This window comes from Bufo bufo, chromosome 1 (assembly GCF_905171765.1).
Source record: "Bufo bufo chromosome 1, aBufBuf1.1, whole genome shotgun sequence".
Lineage (NCBI taxonomy): Eukaryota > Metazoa > Chordata > Amphibia > Anura > Bufonidae > Bufo > Bufo bufo.
Genome location: NC_053389.1, coordinates 236,551,147 through 236,566,410, shown reverse-complemented (window position 1 = coordinate 236,566,410; position 15,264 = coordinate 236,551,147). Strand labels below are relative to the sequence as shown.

The window sequence follows — 15,264 nt, the reverse complement described above, 5'->3', positions numbered from 1 at the left end:
TGGAGCTAGCAGGGTGCGCACTCCATTAGTGGAACACCCTGCTTAGCACCTGTCTTCTATTTAAGGGCTGGACGGTAAGTGGGCGGAGTCACAGGACAGCCCAGCGGCCACTGCGTTCCACGCTGGAGCGCAAGCCAGCGTAACAACACAGGCGGTCACTGCGTTCCACGCTGGAACGCAAGCCAGCGTATCATCGCAGACGGCCGGTGCGTTCCACGCTGGAGCGCAAGTCAGCGTATCGTCACAGGGAGCCGCTGCGATCCAGGCTGTACTGTTACAGTGAGTAGGAGCTCCCAGAATCAGGGATTCCAACCTAGCATCCAAGTCTCGGTTGAGGCCAAGATCACTCTTCCCAGCCTGAGCCATCAGCCTCAGCTGGTTGACAAGAAAAGCAGCCATCTCCAGCCTCCAGGAAGAAGCATTCCCTGTGAGCCAAGCTGTGAGTACAGATCCAGAGACCAGGAGAAGCCAAATTCCTCCTCAGCTAGTCAGGCCCATATCAAGCAGAAGACAGACAGAGCAGAAGATAAACACCTGCCAGACTCTCCAGGCATATAGTATAGGAGCAGAAGAGGCATTAACCCCTGCCATACATTGCCAATACCAGCTGGGACCTAAAGACTATTGCTGTACTCATATGGATTTATGCTGCACCCCTTCAGTAAAGACAAGTTGGATCATATTACCTGTTTGGATCTCATTCATTCCTCAATTACTCCTACTAACAACACTCAATTTTATTGCAAGTGAGCCAGGATCCAGGAGTCCAGCCGTACCCAGGTAGGAGACACCGTTGACATTACACAGAGACATTATTCCCCCTCTGGCATTCCTCACCGGGTACGTGAGCTATAACATCTTAAAGGGCCCTGTTACAGTACCTGCGCAAGCTGCAATTAGCGTCACAAACTAAAAACTATTAATATTGCGCCAGTGTGCATCTGTCCCAATCCGGCTTACTGCATATTTTGGCGTCACTGTGAACAGGATCGGATTGAATTGTGTGCCATCCCTGTCCAACAGAACCGGATCCAATTCTGTGTTAAAATGGATCCCATCGCATATTTCACAGTATTGCAAGAGCTGCAGTTTGTACAAAACCCTGAAAATTGACTTTATTGCTTCATTGCCGTACCAGAAAGCACCATGCGGTGCCCACGAGTACTCAAAAGGTTAATTCGCCATATTCGCAAGATGGCGCCGCCTCTCCATGTTTGTCGGACGCGGGAAAAGACAAGAACGCCCTCTCAAGAGCGCGAAAATGATGACTACGCCCCCCTGGAAGCGGGAAAACTAAAGACTGCCCACCATGAACTTTGTATTGTGAACCAAGGGAGTACAGACATGCATGCACCATGACGGAAAAGAAGATGGCCGCCAACCCGGAAACCAAGATGGCCGCCGATGCTGAGCCTGCTCCCGCTGTCACGACCGCTATCCCAGCAGCAGTCGTGTCGCACCAGTCGGAGGGGAGGGGGGACCCTTATCTACGGATGGGAAATAGAATGCCACCCCTGACTAACCCTAAGCTGGCACCTGTCTGCCCTGATACCCTAGACGGGGCGTGAACCCGTGCGGCGAGCAGGATGCCTAAACCCTCAGTCACCCTAACAAGACTAGACTGGGGAAAGACCGATGGGAGCACTAGTCACCATCACTCACATCTAGGAGAACAACAGGGGAAGACAGCAACAAACAAACAATCTATAGCAGAGATAGACTTATCCAGTCACGAGCAGAGAAGGCGATCCCAAACACGACAGTCCACGCCAGACAAGAGCTCCACAGCAATACCGTCAAACGATCTCCTTCAAAGGTCAGTATAGCTCTGGAAGTAAGGACTATATCTGGCAATGACTGCAAGTGAAACTGAAACTAATATAGTAGCTGGGAGTGGCAGACAGGACTCACCTGAGAAGGATGCCTACAAACTCCCAGTCAGGACAAAAAGGTTCACAAGGCAAAACCCAGATGACATACCCTGAACCACGGAGCAAACTCACAAGCTATCGCGAGTAGCAAGTCGCTGCGACCTTCTCCTCCCAGACCTGTCTGGATCAGTCACAGTCGTGACACCCGCGGAGGATGCCGCTGATACAGTCGCCCAGGCTTTGGACCAGCCTGCACCGCAGACGGTGATTGGACCCCGTGATGACCACCAGGAGGCCGCGACATCAGGTAGGAGCAGACGCGCTCCCTGAGGCCCAGGCCCGGTCTGTACCTGCCCCTGCACCGCTCCCTGAGGGTCCTAATACCCCAAACAGGCCTAGGCCTGCTCCGCCAAGGACACTTACTGGTGCGGCGGAGGCGGCCGGAACTTCCACTCCGCCGCCCAGTGCTGCTACTACTGCCAGAGCGGGACGCCTCAATCCTGAGGTCCCCATAGTGAGCCCTGAAATCCCTGCGGCTCCAACTCTACAGGTGGGGAAAATAAATAACTCTGTCCTGACTTTCAATCCCAGAGTGCAACCCTACGTACTGCCCTGGAAGCTGACACAGGCACCCTTAGTTTACCTACCAGAGCCCCTTCAGCCGGAGGTTTTGTCCACCTCTGCACCGGCTAGGGATCTCGGCTTGCAGCATGTCACAGCTGCATTCACCAGGCTTACTGCTCAGCCAATTCCTAAAGACACCACAAGAGGGTAGTGGTGCACCATTACAGCTGCTGAGAGCACCCAGGTTAACCACTTCAGCCCCCCTAGCCGAAACACCCTTAATGACCAGGCCACTTTTTACACTTCTGCACTTCACTACTTTCACCGTTTATTGCTCGGTCATGCAACTTACCACCCAAATGAATTTTACCTCCTTTTCTTCTCACTAATAGAGCTTTCATTTGGTGGTATTTCATTGCTGCTGACATTTTTCCTTTTTTTGTTATTAATCGAAATTTACAGATTTTTTTGCAAAGAAATGACATTTTTCACTTTCAGTTGTAAATTTTTTTTTAAAAAACGACATCCATATATACATTTTTCTCTAAATTTATTGTTCTACATGTCTTTGATAAAAAAAAAATGTTTGGGTAAAAAAAAAATGGTTTGGGTAAAAGTTATAGCGTTTACAAACTATGGTACAAAAATGTGAATTTCTGCTTTTTGAAGCAGCTCTGACTTTCTGAGCACCTGTCATGTTTCCTGAGGTTCTACAATGCCCAGACAGTAGAAAAACCCCACAAATGACCCCATTTCGGAAAGTAGACACCCTAAGGTATTCGCTGATGGGCATAGTGAGTTCATAGAACTTTTTATTTTTTGTCACAAGTTAGCGGAAAATGATGAATTTTTTTTTTTCTTACAAAGTCTCATATTCCACTAACTTGTGACAAAAAATAAAAATTCCATGAACTCACTATGCCCATCATGAAATACCTTGGGGTGTCTTCTTTCCAAAATGGGGTCACTTGTGGGGTAGTTATACTGCCCTGGCATTTTAGAGGCCTTAATGTGTGAGAAGTAGTTTGAAATCAAAATCTGTAAAAAATGGCCGGTGAAATCCGAAAGGTGCTCTTTGGAATGTGGGCCCCTTTGCCCACCTAGGCTGCAAAAAAGTGTCACACATCTGGTATCGCCGTACTCAGGAGAAGTTTAGCAATGTGTTTTGGGGTGTCATTTTACATATACCTATGCTGGGTGAGATAAATATCTTGGTCAAATGCCAACTTTGTATAAAAAAATTGGAAAAGTTGTCTTTTGCCAAGATATTTCTCTCACCCAGCATGGGTATATGTAAAATGACACCCCAAAACACATTCCCCAACTTCTCCTGAGTACGGCGATACCACATGTGTGACACTTTTTTGCAGCCTAGGTGGGCAAAGGGGCCCACATTCCAAAGAGCACCTTTCGGATTTCACCGGCCATTTTTTACAGATTTTGATTTCAAACTATTTTGCACGCATTTGGGCCCCTAAAATGCCAGGGCAGTATAACTACCCCACAAGTGATCCCATTTTGGAAAGAAGACACCCCAAGGTATTTCGTGATGGGCATAGTGAGTTCATGGAAGTTTTTATTTTTTGTCACAAATTAGTGGAATATGAGACTTTGTAAGAAAAAAAAAAATATAAAAAAATCATCATTTTCCGCTAACTTGTGACAAAAAATAAAAAATTCTAGGAACTCGCCATGCCCCTCACGGAATACCTTGGGGTGTCTTCTTTCCAAAATGGGGTCACTTGTGGGGTATTTATACTGCCCTGGCATTTTAGGGGCCCTAAAGCGTGAGAAGAAGTCTGGAATATAATTTTTTTTTTACGCATTTGGATTCCATGAGGGGTGTGGTGAGTTCATGTGAGATTTTATTTCTTATCACAAGTTAGTGGAATATGAGACTTTGTAAGAAAAAACAAACAAAAAAAATAAAAAAATAAAAATCAATTTCCGCTAACTTGTGCCAAAAAAATGTCTGAATGGAGCCTTACAGGTGGGTGATCAATGACAGGGAGGTGATCAATGACACGGGGGTGATCAGGGAGTCTATATGGGGTGATCACCACCCTGTCATTGATCACCCCCCTGTAAGGCTCCATTCAGACGTCCGTATGTGTTTTGCGGATCCGATCCATGGATGCGTGGATCCGCAAAACACATACGGACGTCTGAATGGAGCCTTACAGGGGGGTGATCAATGACAGGGGGGTGATCAGGGAGTCTATATGGGGTGATCACCCCCCTGTCATTGATCACCCCCCTGTAAGGCTCCATTCAGATGTCCGTATGTGTTTTGCGGATCCGATCCATGGATGCGTGGATCCGCAAAACACATACGGACGTCTGAATAGAGCCTTACAGGGGGGTGATCAATGACAGGGGGGTGATCAGGGAGTCTATATGGGGTGATCACCACCCTGTCATTGATCACCCCCCTGTAAGGCTCCATTCAGACATCCGTATTTGTTTTGCGGATCCGATCCATGGATGCGTGGATCCGCAAAACACATACGGACGTCTGAATGGAGCCTTACAGGGGGGTGATCAATGACAGAGGGGTGATCATGGAGTCTATATGGGGTGATCACCCCCCTGTCATTGATCACCCCCCTGTAAGGCTCCATTCAGACGTCCGTATGTGTTTTGCGGATCCGATCCATGGATGCGTGGATCCGTAAAACACATACGGACGTCTGAATGGAGCCTTACAGGCGGGAGATCACCCCTTATAGACTCCCTGATCACCCCCCTGTCATTGATCAGCCCCCTGTAAGGCTCCATTCAGACGTCCGTATGTGTTTTGCGGATCCGATCCATGTATCCGTGGATCCGTAAAAAACATATGGACCTCTGAATGGAGCCTTACAGGGGGGTGATCAATGACAGGGGGGTGATCAATGACAGGGGGGTGATCAGGGAGTCTATATGGGGTGATCACCCCCCTGTCATTGATCACCCCCCTGTAAGGCTCCATTCAGACGTCCATATGTGTTTTGCGGATCCAATCCATGTATCCGTGGATCCGTAAAAAACATACGGACGTCTGAATGGAGCCTTACAGTGGGGTGATCAATGACAGGGGGGTGATCAATGACAGGGGGGTGATCAGGGAGTCTATATGGGGTGATCAGGGGTTCATAAGGGGTTAATAAGTGACGGGGGGGTAGTGTAGTGTGGTGCTTGGTGCTACTTATTACAGAGCTGCCTGTGTCCTCTGGTGGTCGATCCAAGCAAAAGGGACCACCAGAGGACCAGGTAGCAGGTATATTAGACGCTGTTATCAAAACAGCGTCTAATATACCTGTTAGGGGTTAAAAAAATCGCATCTACAGCCTGCCAGCGAACGATCGCCGCTGGCAGGCTGCAGATCCACTCGCTTACCTTCCGATCCTGTGAACGCGCGGGCGTGTGTGCGCGCGTTCACAGGAAATCTCGCGTCTTGCGAGATGACGCACGGATGCGTCCAGGAGGAATGAATCGACCGCCTCCAGGACGCATCCGTGCGTTAGGCGGTCCTGAGGCAGTTAAGAAAGAACTTTTGTCTCCTCAAATATGGGATCCAGGAGGAAGATTTCCAGACTTTACTGTAAGGAAAACTACCCACTGTAGCAATTAACCACTGCCTTGTTTGGATTACAAGTGACTTATGGACTTTTTGCTCCTGTCCACAGTCAAGCATCTCAAGTAAAAGGACTCAAGTCATATTTGAGTGTATTATTGCATTGATATTTGCATAATGTTTTTGCACTAATTTTTCAAGTTTACATGTTATGTAACATTTAAGATAACCTGCCCATTGTGTGTATTCTCCTTCTAGGTGCCGCAATGTGAATTTATGCACTGTTAGTGATGATTGCACTTAACAAAAATGTAGCAACTTACTTGCATGCCTTTTTACAGCTCTTGTTCTCTCCCCCCTTATACGGACTGTCTTCATAGGGACGTTGAATACTAATGGCCTACACCCGGTGATATTCTCTTTGATGTTCATGGCCAGAACATACAAAGTCAGTCAGCGATGCATGCTTTGTGCAGTTATAGGTTACCTGGTTATACCAAGATAAGGAAACTGTGTGTTGGACACCTTATGCTAGCGGGCAGGAACCTCGAGGAAACCGTTAAATGTTTTGTCTTTGTACGTCATTATATGTATATTCACGCAGCACTTGTATTGGGTACCCAGAGCTTATTCCTCCACCGTCTACCATGCGCCGAGGATGGCTTATCTTAAAGTAAGCGGGTATGTAACATCCCAGAGTATGTCACTAAAATTATTTCACCCTGCTATGTGATGTTAAGGTGTAAATGTGTTAATATCCTGTGTAATTTGACATTGCATTTGTATTATATGTATTTGCTGTAATTCCCAATGTACACCAGCAGGTTGCAGCAATATGTAAGTAGGCCACAGTTAGTTAATAGATCTAGACTGGAATAGACCATTCCAGGCTAGCTTCCCCCTATCTGAGGAGGAGTGGAATGTTCCCACATCCTACTTCAGAGGGAGGAAAGAAAGTTCTAGGCAGTGTACCAGCCACCCCCTGTTGGGGTAGGCTGTGTGAGTAGGAGCTCCCAGAATCAGGGATTCCAACCTAGCATCCAAGTCTCGGTTGAGGCCAAGATCACTCTTCCCAGCCTGAGCCATCAGCCTCAGCTGGTTGACAAGAAAAGCAGCCATCTCCAGCCTCCAGGAAGAAGCATTCCCTGTGAGCCAAGCTGTGAGTACAGATCCAGAGACCAGGAGAAGCCAAATTCCTCCTCAGCTAGTCAGGCCCATATCAAGCAGAAGACAGACAGAGCAGAAGATAAACACCTGCCAGACTCTCCAGGCATATAGTATAGGAGCAGAAGAGGCATTAACACCTGCCATACATTGCCAATACCTGCTGGGACCTAAAGACTATTGCTGTACTCATATGGATTTATGCTGCACCCCTTCAGTAAAGACAAGTTGGATCATATTACCTGTTTGGATCTCGTTTATTCCTCAATTACTCCTATTAACAACACTCAATTTTATTGCAAGTGAGCCAGGATCCAGGCGTCCAGCCGTACCCAGGTAGGAGACACCGTTGACATTACACAGAGACATTATTCCCCCTCTGGCATTCCTCACCGGGTACGTGAGCTATAACATCTTAAAGGGCCCTGTTACAGTACCTGCGCAAGCTGCAATTGGCGTCACAAACTAAAAACTATTAATATTGCGCCAGTGTGCATCTGTCCCAATCCGGCTTACTGCACAGCGACTCTTAAAGGAGCCACGCACCAATTCTGCTGCAGTCACCCATAGCAACCTGCATCTAAAATTGCATTGTAGCCAGTATTAATTCCTCTAATCTGGTACTGGGCATCAAGGGCCATGTCTGACAACGAAGATAGCACCCACTTGGACCGCATTGATCCACCAGCAGCAGCGGCAGCCACCTGCATTATGCCTCTCACTATGCCATACTATTTTGGGGTACCCTGGCTCCCAAGTTACGCAGTAGAACCCCATTCACTCAGGGAATTCTGTGATAAAATGCTAGCCATGTTTAAGCTATATCCAGTATTACAGGATCAAAAAGTGGAAATCCTGATTGGCCAGTTACAGGGTGCGGAAGGCATGAGACTGGACCCCGACAAGATAGCTGCAATACAAAGCTGGCCGGCTCCCAAAACAGTCAAAGAGGTCAAGAGCTTCCTCGGATTTGCAAGTTTCGGAGATTTATCCCGCACTTTGCTCAAATTGCGGAACCTATCCAGGAGCTTGTGAAAGGTCACCCTAAAGGCTGTCAGAATTCCAAAATACCGGTGGAGTGGAATGAAGAGAGAGAAGCTGCTTTCCAACTGTTGAAAGAAAAACTTACAGAACCTCCAGTCCTGGGTTACCCTGACTACAGCCTACCATTTTGCCTCTATACTGATGCAAGTAAGAAAGGTTTGGGAGCCTTACTATCTCAGACACAAGCTGGAACTGAAAGAGTCATCACCTATGCCAGCAGATCTTTACGAGAGCCAGAGCGGAATTACTATAACTACAGCTCGTTCAAACTGGAGTTTCTAGCCTTCGTCTGGGCTGTAACTGAGAAATTCAAGGACTACCTAGCTGCTACACCTTTCACGGTCTACACCAACAATAATCCGCTAGCTCACTTGAACACTGCACGTCTGGGAGCTCTAGAACACAGATGGGCCTCTAGACTGGCGAACTTCAACTTCACCATTAAGTACAGGACTGGGAAATCTAATGACAATGCCGATGCTTTGTCTAGGCTACCTTCCCAGAAAGAACCAATTTCTACCGATGACCAGTGGGAAGATGTGGAAATGCCAATATTCTACTCCCGATTTGCCTGGCAGGATGCCCTACACACTAGGTGCCCAACCTCTAAAGTCACTTGTTTTCCACAGACCTGTACCCCTCACCTCCAGTTGAGAAAGAGCTCTGGATTAAACTACAATCAGAGAGCAGAGCCATTGGATTATTTTTATAGCGGGCGCATACCGGAGAGAATCTGACGGCAGAAAGCTGACTCAGAGCTAGTTCGCCTCTAGCGACAACGGAAACTACTCTTCCTACAAAGAGACCTACTCCTCAGGAGAATGCTTGATCCAGTCACCTGTGAGCGCCTCCACCAGATAGTGGTGCCTCGAAGGGATGCCAAGATGATGATGGACATGTATCATAACCGGTCTGGTCACTTTGGAACCCAAAAAACGGAAGCCACCATCAGACGACGTTTGTATTGGATTGGCATGAGAAGTGACATTGAAACCTGGTGTCCCACCTGTGCTGTGGCAAAAGGGGAAAGACATGATCAACGAGCCCCCCTTCATCCAATAGTGAGTAGAGGTCCTCTTGAAATCGTGGCCATCGACCACGTGAAACTGGAACCCAGCAGATCCGGGTTTGTCTTAGCTATGACAATCATAGACCACTATACCAAGTTCGTTGTGGCTGTACCTGTAAAGGACTTAACTGCAAAAACTACAGCAGCTGCCATGTGGAAAAGCTTTATTCTGCCGTATGGGTGTCCTGACAAGATACTCACCGATCAGGGATCTGCATTCGAGTCTCAGTTATTCTATGAACTTTGTGCCTTGTACAACTGCAAGAAACTGAGGACCACCGCATACCACCCTCAGGGAAACGGACTGTGCGAAAAGATGGACCAGAAACTGATCAACATGCTCAAGGCTGTGCCACCTCACAAGAGGGCCGAATGGCCGTTACTCCTCCCTGAACTAGTGTACCTGTACAATAATATAACTCATTGCTCCACTTGGTACACTCCATACTACTTCATGTTCGGAAGACATGTCCGTCTACCTGCAGATCTTGCCCTTGACATCCCTGTATCGGACTCTGAACCACCCTTCCCCAATCTGAGTGGGTCAAAAAGCATCAGAAGTGCCTGGAGGACGCCAAAGAAATAGTGGACTCTAAAATAGAGAAGGCCCTACAAAAACAAAAACAGGACTTTGATACGCATGCACATGCTGAGCCCTTACAGCCTGGAGAACAGGTCTGGCTAAAAAACAATCACCCTGTAAGCAAACTGGATAGTCACTGGGAGCGTGAGCCATATACAATAGTGGCCATTCCCTCATCATAGGTCTATGAAATCCAGAGAGAGGATAAAGGTACTCAGCGAGTCCATCGTAACCGGCTCAAGAAATGCCTACAGGAACCTGTTCAAGAGCAGCCAAGAGAAGAGGATACATAACATTACCTGAGCTGCCATTGTCTTCAGAAAGTAAGACTCAAACAGAGTTGCCTTCCATGCTTGACCCCCTTCAGTGGTTACTCCAGCCTCAAATTCGAGTCCTGATGCCAGTTGCTGAGATTACTTCAAGTCAGACAGCTGATCCTCCTGCACAAGTCCAAGACTCTACTTCTACCCCTGGAGACTCAGAACTGCCCTTGCAGAGATCCCAACGGACCAATAAAGGTAAACCACCTGCCCGTTATCGGGAATTCTTTGAAACCCGTGTTTAGCTACAGAGACAATAGGAGCCAAGCCATAGACACATTTTGACTGGTAAGAAACATTGCCTACTATTTATTGTTTACATTTTTGACCTTCTTCATCTCACCTTTTTGTGCCTGGACTTAATGGACTCCATCTATCAGCCAAACCATATCTCATGTTGGATTACAAATTATTTTTGATTTTTTTTCCCTACTTGTTCCAAGTTATGCAACGTTACAAGCTTGCACCCAAAGAAAGGACTCAAATGTGTACCTGAGCTCTTTGTGACTTACTGTTCTAATCTTGCACTAATTTTGCTTAAATGTTTACAGGTTGAGCAACGTTCAAGTACTCGTGCCCATTGTATGGACTCTTTTACAGATGCCGCAATGTGAATTTATGCATTTATTGTGAAATTGCACTAACTTTTGCCTTTAGCTAGTTCAGTAGCACCTTACTTTTGTGTGCCTTGATTTACAGCTCTGTTCTCTTATACGGACTGCCTCTGCGGACACTTAATACTAATGGCCTACATCTGGAGTCATATATCCCGGGTATCCAGGTAGGACCAAGTGGTAAGTCCCAGGCAGGTCCAGCAAGGGTAACCCCGTTGCTTCGGGAATGGCTAGGGGAATAATGTACCCCTCCTTCCTGTTTGCTATATGTGCCAGGATTGATAATGGGACTACTAAACTCCCATCCTGGTGTGTCTTCCAGGAGTTTCATGGGATCACCTCCTCCTGTGACTGCCAGAAGTGCATGGAGACACTAATACCTCCCCTTCTGAGCCTTTGCCTAAGGTATGGTACCTCAAGCCTTAGTGCCATTTTATCTACCCATAGCCATCATAGTGATCGTGCTATAAGCCTTATATTTAGACTTTGGTGTAGAGAAGGAAATATAAGATAAAGCCACCCTTCTATTTGTCAGTATTTCATTACACCATGGTGGGACTACAGAGTAAGGACACCCCCATGCTTTCTTTGGTATTAATGGCCATAATAATACTTCAAGGTCAGTCAGTAGCGATTGTTTAGTGCAGACCTTGGTTCACTGGGTATATCGAGAGGGAAATTGTTAATTAGGACACCCTACTCATGCGGGCAGGAACCTCAGGGTAGCTGTTATATGTTAGTCTTTGTATGTCATATATGTATTTCAGGCAGCCCTTTGTATTAATTTGGGTATCTTAGAGCTTATTCCTCTTATCTCAAGCACAAGCCGAGGACTGCTTGATTCAAAGTAAGGGGGAATGTAACACCCCAGAGTTGTGTTACTAAACTCTTTTACCCCGCTACTGCCCTTCAGGAGCCGTTATATTGTCATTTGATGTGATTTTGATTATATCCTCACAAATGTGCATAAAACCATTTTAAATGTAATTTTTTCCTTGTAATGTTTCAGGTCTACCAGCAGGTGGCAGCATCATTGGTAGGGATAGTTTTAATGTTATGGCCGTTCAGAGTGGAACGATCCTGTTCTGTTCTGCCCCCCTGCTTAAGGGAAGTGGAGGTTCCCACATCCTGCAGAAAGGGAGGAAAGAAACAGTTAGAGCCAGTTCTAGCTCTCTCTGCATAGGGAAGACAGCAAGGACCAAGTCTCGTGCTGAGATTTGATCAAATTCCCAGTCTGAGCTTTGCAGCTCAGCTGGATGAAACAAAGTAGAAAGTTGCAGACAACTCCAGTTCCAGGAAGAAACCATACCCTGTGAAGATAACTGTGAGTAAAATACAGAGACCCTAGGAGAAGCCGTTCCTCCTCAGCTAGTCAGTCACCATACAGCAGAAGATAGAGAGTGCAGAAGCCAAATTCCTGCCACAGTATAGAGCTAACAAGCAGACATCCTTTTCTGCAAGCTCCAAGCTGATAGAGCAGAAGATAAATCCCTGCCAACCATTGCCAGTACCTGCTGGGACCTAAGACAAAAGCTGTATCTTGCTTGGATGAAAGTTACAATCAGTAAAGACAGGTTAGAACTTCACCAAAAGTCTGGATCTCAATTTCTGCTGCAAATTCCTCTATTACTCCCACTATCACTACCCTCAATTTATTGCAAGTGAGCCAGGAGTCTAGCCGTACCCAGGTAGGAGACACCGCTGACACTATTACCACTACCATACAGAGACATTACACCACTCTGGCATTCCTAAACTGGGGCGTGAGTTATAACATCTTTGAAGGGCCCTGTGACAATACCCTGCGCACGCTGCAATTGGCGTCACAAACAAACTATAGACTATTATACCCGCATCCTGGTCACTGCACAATGAAGGGGATGGGCCCCTCGCCATTCTGACAGAGCATGGGGATATCCCATATATATATTGTTATATCTTTTCTTTCAGATTATGTCTGTCAAGTCTTGAACCCAGGACTTGCTATATGGGAGGCAGAAACTCTACACGTGAACCACAGAGCCTTCGGCTCCCATACTCCACTGCAACACTCCAACAAGAGGCACTGGGCAAAGCATCTGGGACCGAAGCCCAGGAATATTGATGGGTGTTTTGTGATAAGACATGAGATCCACACACCTGATACTACAGTAACAGCTATTCCATCTATTACTGCTGACAACCAGTCTCTATATCATGTCTGAGAAGTAGTCACAGCCCCGCCCCTGTTCCTGATATCACTGAATATAATAGTAATATAATTACATTGTGATCAGACATGAGATCCACAGACCTGATACTACAGTAACAGCTATTCCATCTATTACTGCGGATAACCAGCCTCTAGATCATGTCTGAGAGGTTGTCACAGCCCCGCCCTCTGTTACTGACATCGCTGAATATAATAGTAATATAATTACACTGAGATAAGACATGAGATCCATACACCTTATACTACAGTAACTGCTATTCCATCTATTACTGCTGACAACCAGCCTCTATATCATGTCTGAGAGGTTGTCACAGCCCCGCCCCCTGTTACTGGCATCACTGAATATAACAGTAATATATTCTACTGTGGTCGGCTATATGCCAGGTATTTGTCACTGGATCTCTAGTGACCCTTGAATGCACACAACTCACCTTGAAGGCACCGGGCACATGATCATCACAGCCAGGTTTCCCACTTTCACAACCATTTTTGCAGTTCTGTAGAGAAATAAACACAAGAAAATTTTGTTATAAGATCGGCTGATTCATAAGAGCAGCTGACGTGTATTTTGAGGTTCTGCAGAAGCTGAGGGGGGTTATATGAGGGAGGTGTATTATCTTTTGATAGCCATCTGTGGATGCTATCGCTAACACCTTTACTGCCACAGACCACCAGGCAGGAAGACATAGACGTTTAGAGGGAACACTGGCAGCGATGCAGATAAATGGGTGGGTTGTAGACAGCAGCCATATAGACAAGTGGTCGGTGGGAGAGAGGGGGCAAGCTGTACTTTTGCATCAGGGCCCATGAACCTTGAGCTTTGTCCCCTGTTGGCCACTATACAATGTACGGCACTGTGCTTGGTGTGCGGAGGCCGTAGCACTTACCGAAGCAAACAGTGTTCAGCGGGAGTTGGAACCCCACCAATCAACTATAGATGTCGCGTTTATCATACAGTACATGACCATGGTACCCTGCACTAGATATCACGGTGTGAATCATCACGCTGCATGGCCTAACCTGAATTCTGCAAGATATTCTATGACACCATCTCCCTCTGCTGTACTATATGATGTGACGTCACGACTCTTTACCCTACACTGCTTTGTCAGTGGACGTCATTGTTACACTGTACCATTTGACACCATCCGGCAGGGTAGTTGCAAAATAGCGTGGCGTCATCACACTGAACCCGAGATACCCTGTTAATGATGGCACCCAGCCCATAGGTTGTAAATGTGATTGAAAATACAGGACCAAGAATCATTATTATGGTCAAGCCCTGATGTCACTGACTGACACTTTTGGAAAACAGCAACTACCCAAAATGTAGTTATTATGGGATCCCTGTTCTTCCCCTGTAAATGGGCGCCATGTGTTCTGTCAGCGGGATGTCAACAGAGATAGGCCTCATGCACACGACCGTTGTGTGCATCCGTGGCCGTTGCTCCGTTTTCCGTGATTTTCTGCGGACCCATTGACTTTCAATGGGTCCGTTGAAAACTCAGAAAATGCACCGTTGTTCATCCGCGGCCGTGATCCGTGTTTCCTGTCCGTCAAAAAAATATGACCTGTCCTATTTTTTGACGGACAACGGTTCACGGACCCATTCAAGTCAATAGGTCCGTGAAAAAACACGGATGCACACAAGATTGGCATCCGCGTCCGTGATCCGTGGCCGTTGGCAACTTTCACACAGACGGATCGCAGATCCATCTGCATAAAAGCTTTTTCAGATATGAGTTTTCACTTCGTGAAAACTCATATCCAACAGTACAGTATATTTTAACACAGAGGCGTTCCCATAGTGATGGGGACGCTTCAAGTTTGAATATACTGAGAACTGTGTACATGACTGCCCCCTGCTGCCTGGCAGCACCTGATCTTTTACAGGAGGCTGTGATCCGCACAATTAACCCCTCAGGTGCCGCACCTGAGGGGTTAATTGTGCGTATCATAGCCCCCTGTAAGAGATCAGGTGCTGCCAGGCAGGAGTGGGCACACCCCCCTCCCTCCCCAGTTTTAAATTCATTGGTGGCCAGTGCGGCCTCCCCCCCCCCCCAGTTAAAATCACGTTTCGAATCCCCCATCATTGGTGGCCAGTGCGGCCTCACATCTCCCCCCCCCTAGTTAAAATCACGTTCCGAATCCTCCATCATTGGTGGCCAGTGCGGCCTCAAATCTCCCTCCCCTCCTTGTTAAAATCACATTCCGAATCCCCCATCATTGGTGGCCAGTGCGGCCTCACATCTCCCCCCCCCTAGTTA

At 47.0% G+C, this 15,264-nt stretch overlaps 1 protein-coding gene across 1 annotated transcript in view; it reads right to left on the bottom strand.

The window, feature by feature from the left end:
- LOC121005030 (branched-chain-amino-acid aminotransferase, cytosolic-like) overlaps positions 1-15,264 on the bottom strand; it is a 100,185-nt gene that overhangs the window by 46,655 nt on the left and 38,266 nt on the right. Inside the window, exon 2 of the mRNA XM_040437537.1 lies at positions 13,429-13,494. Within this exon, the coding sequence (XP_040293471.1) occupies positions 13,429-13,494 (66 nt within the window). The remainder of the gene's footprint in view (positions 1-13,428; positions 13,495-15,264) is intronic.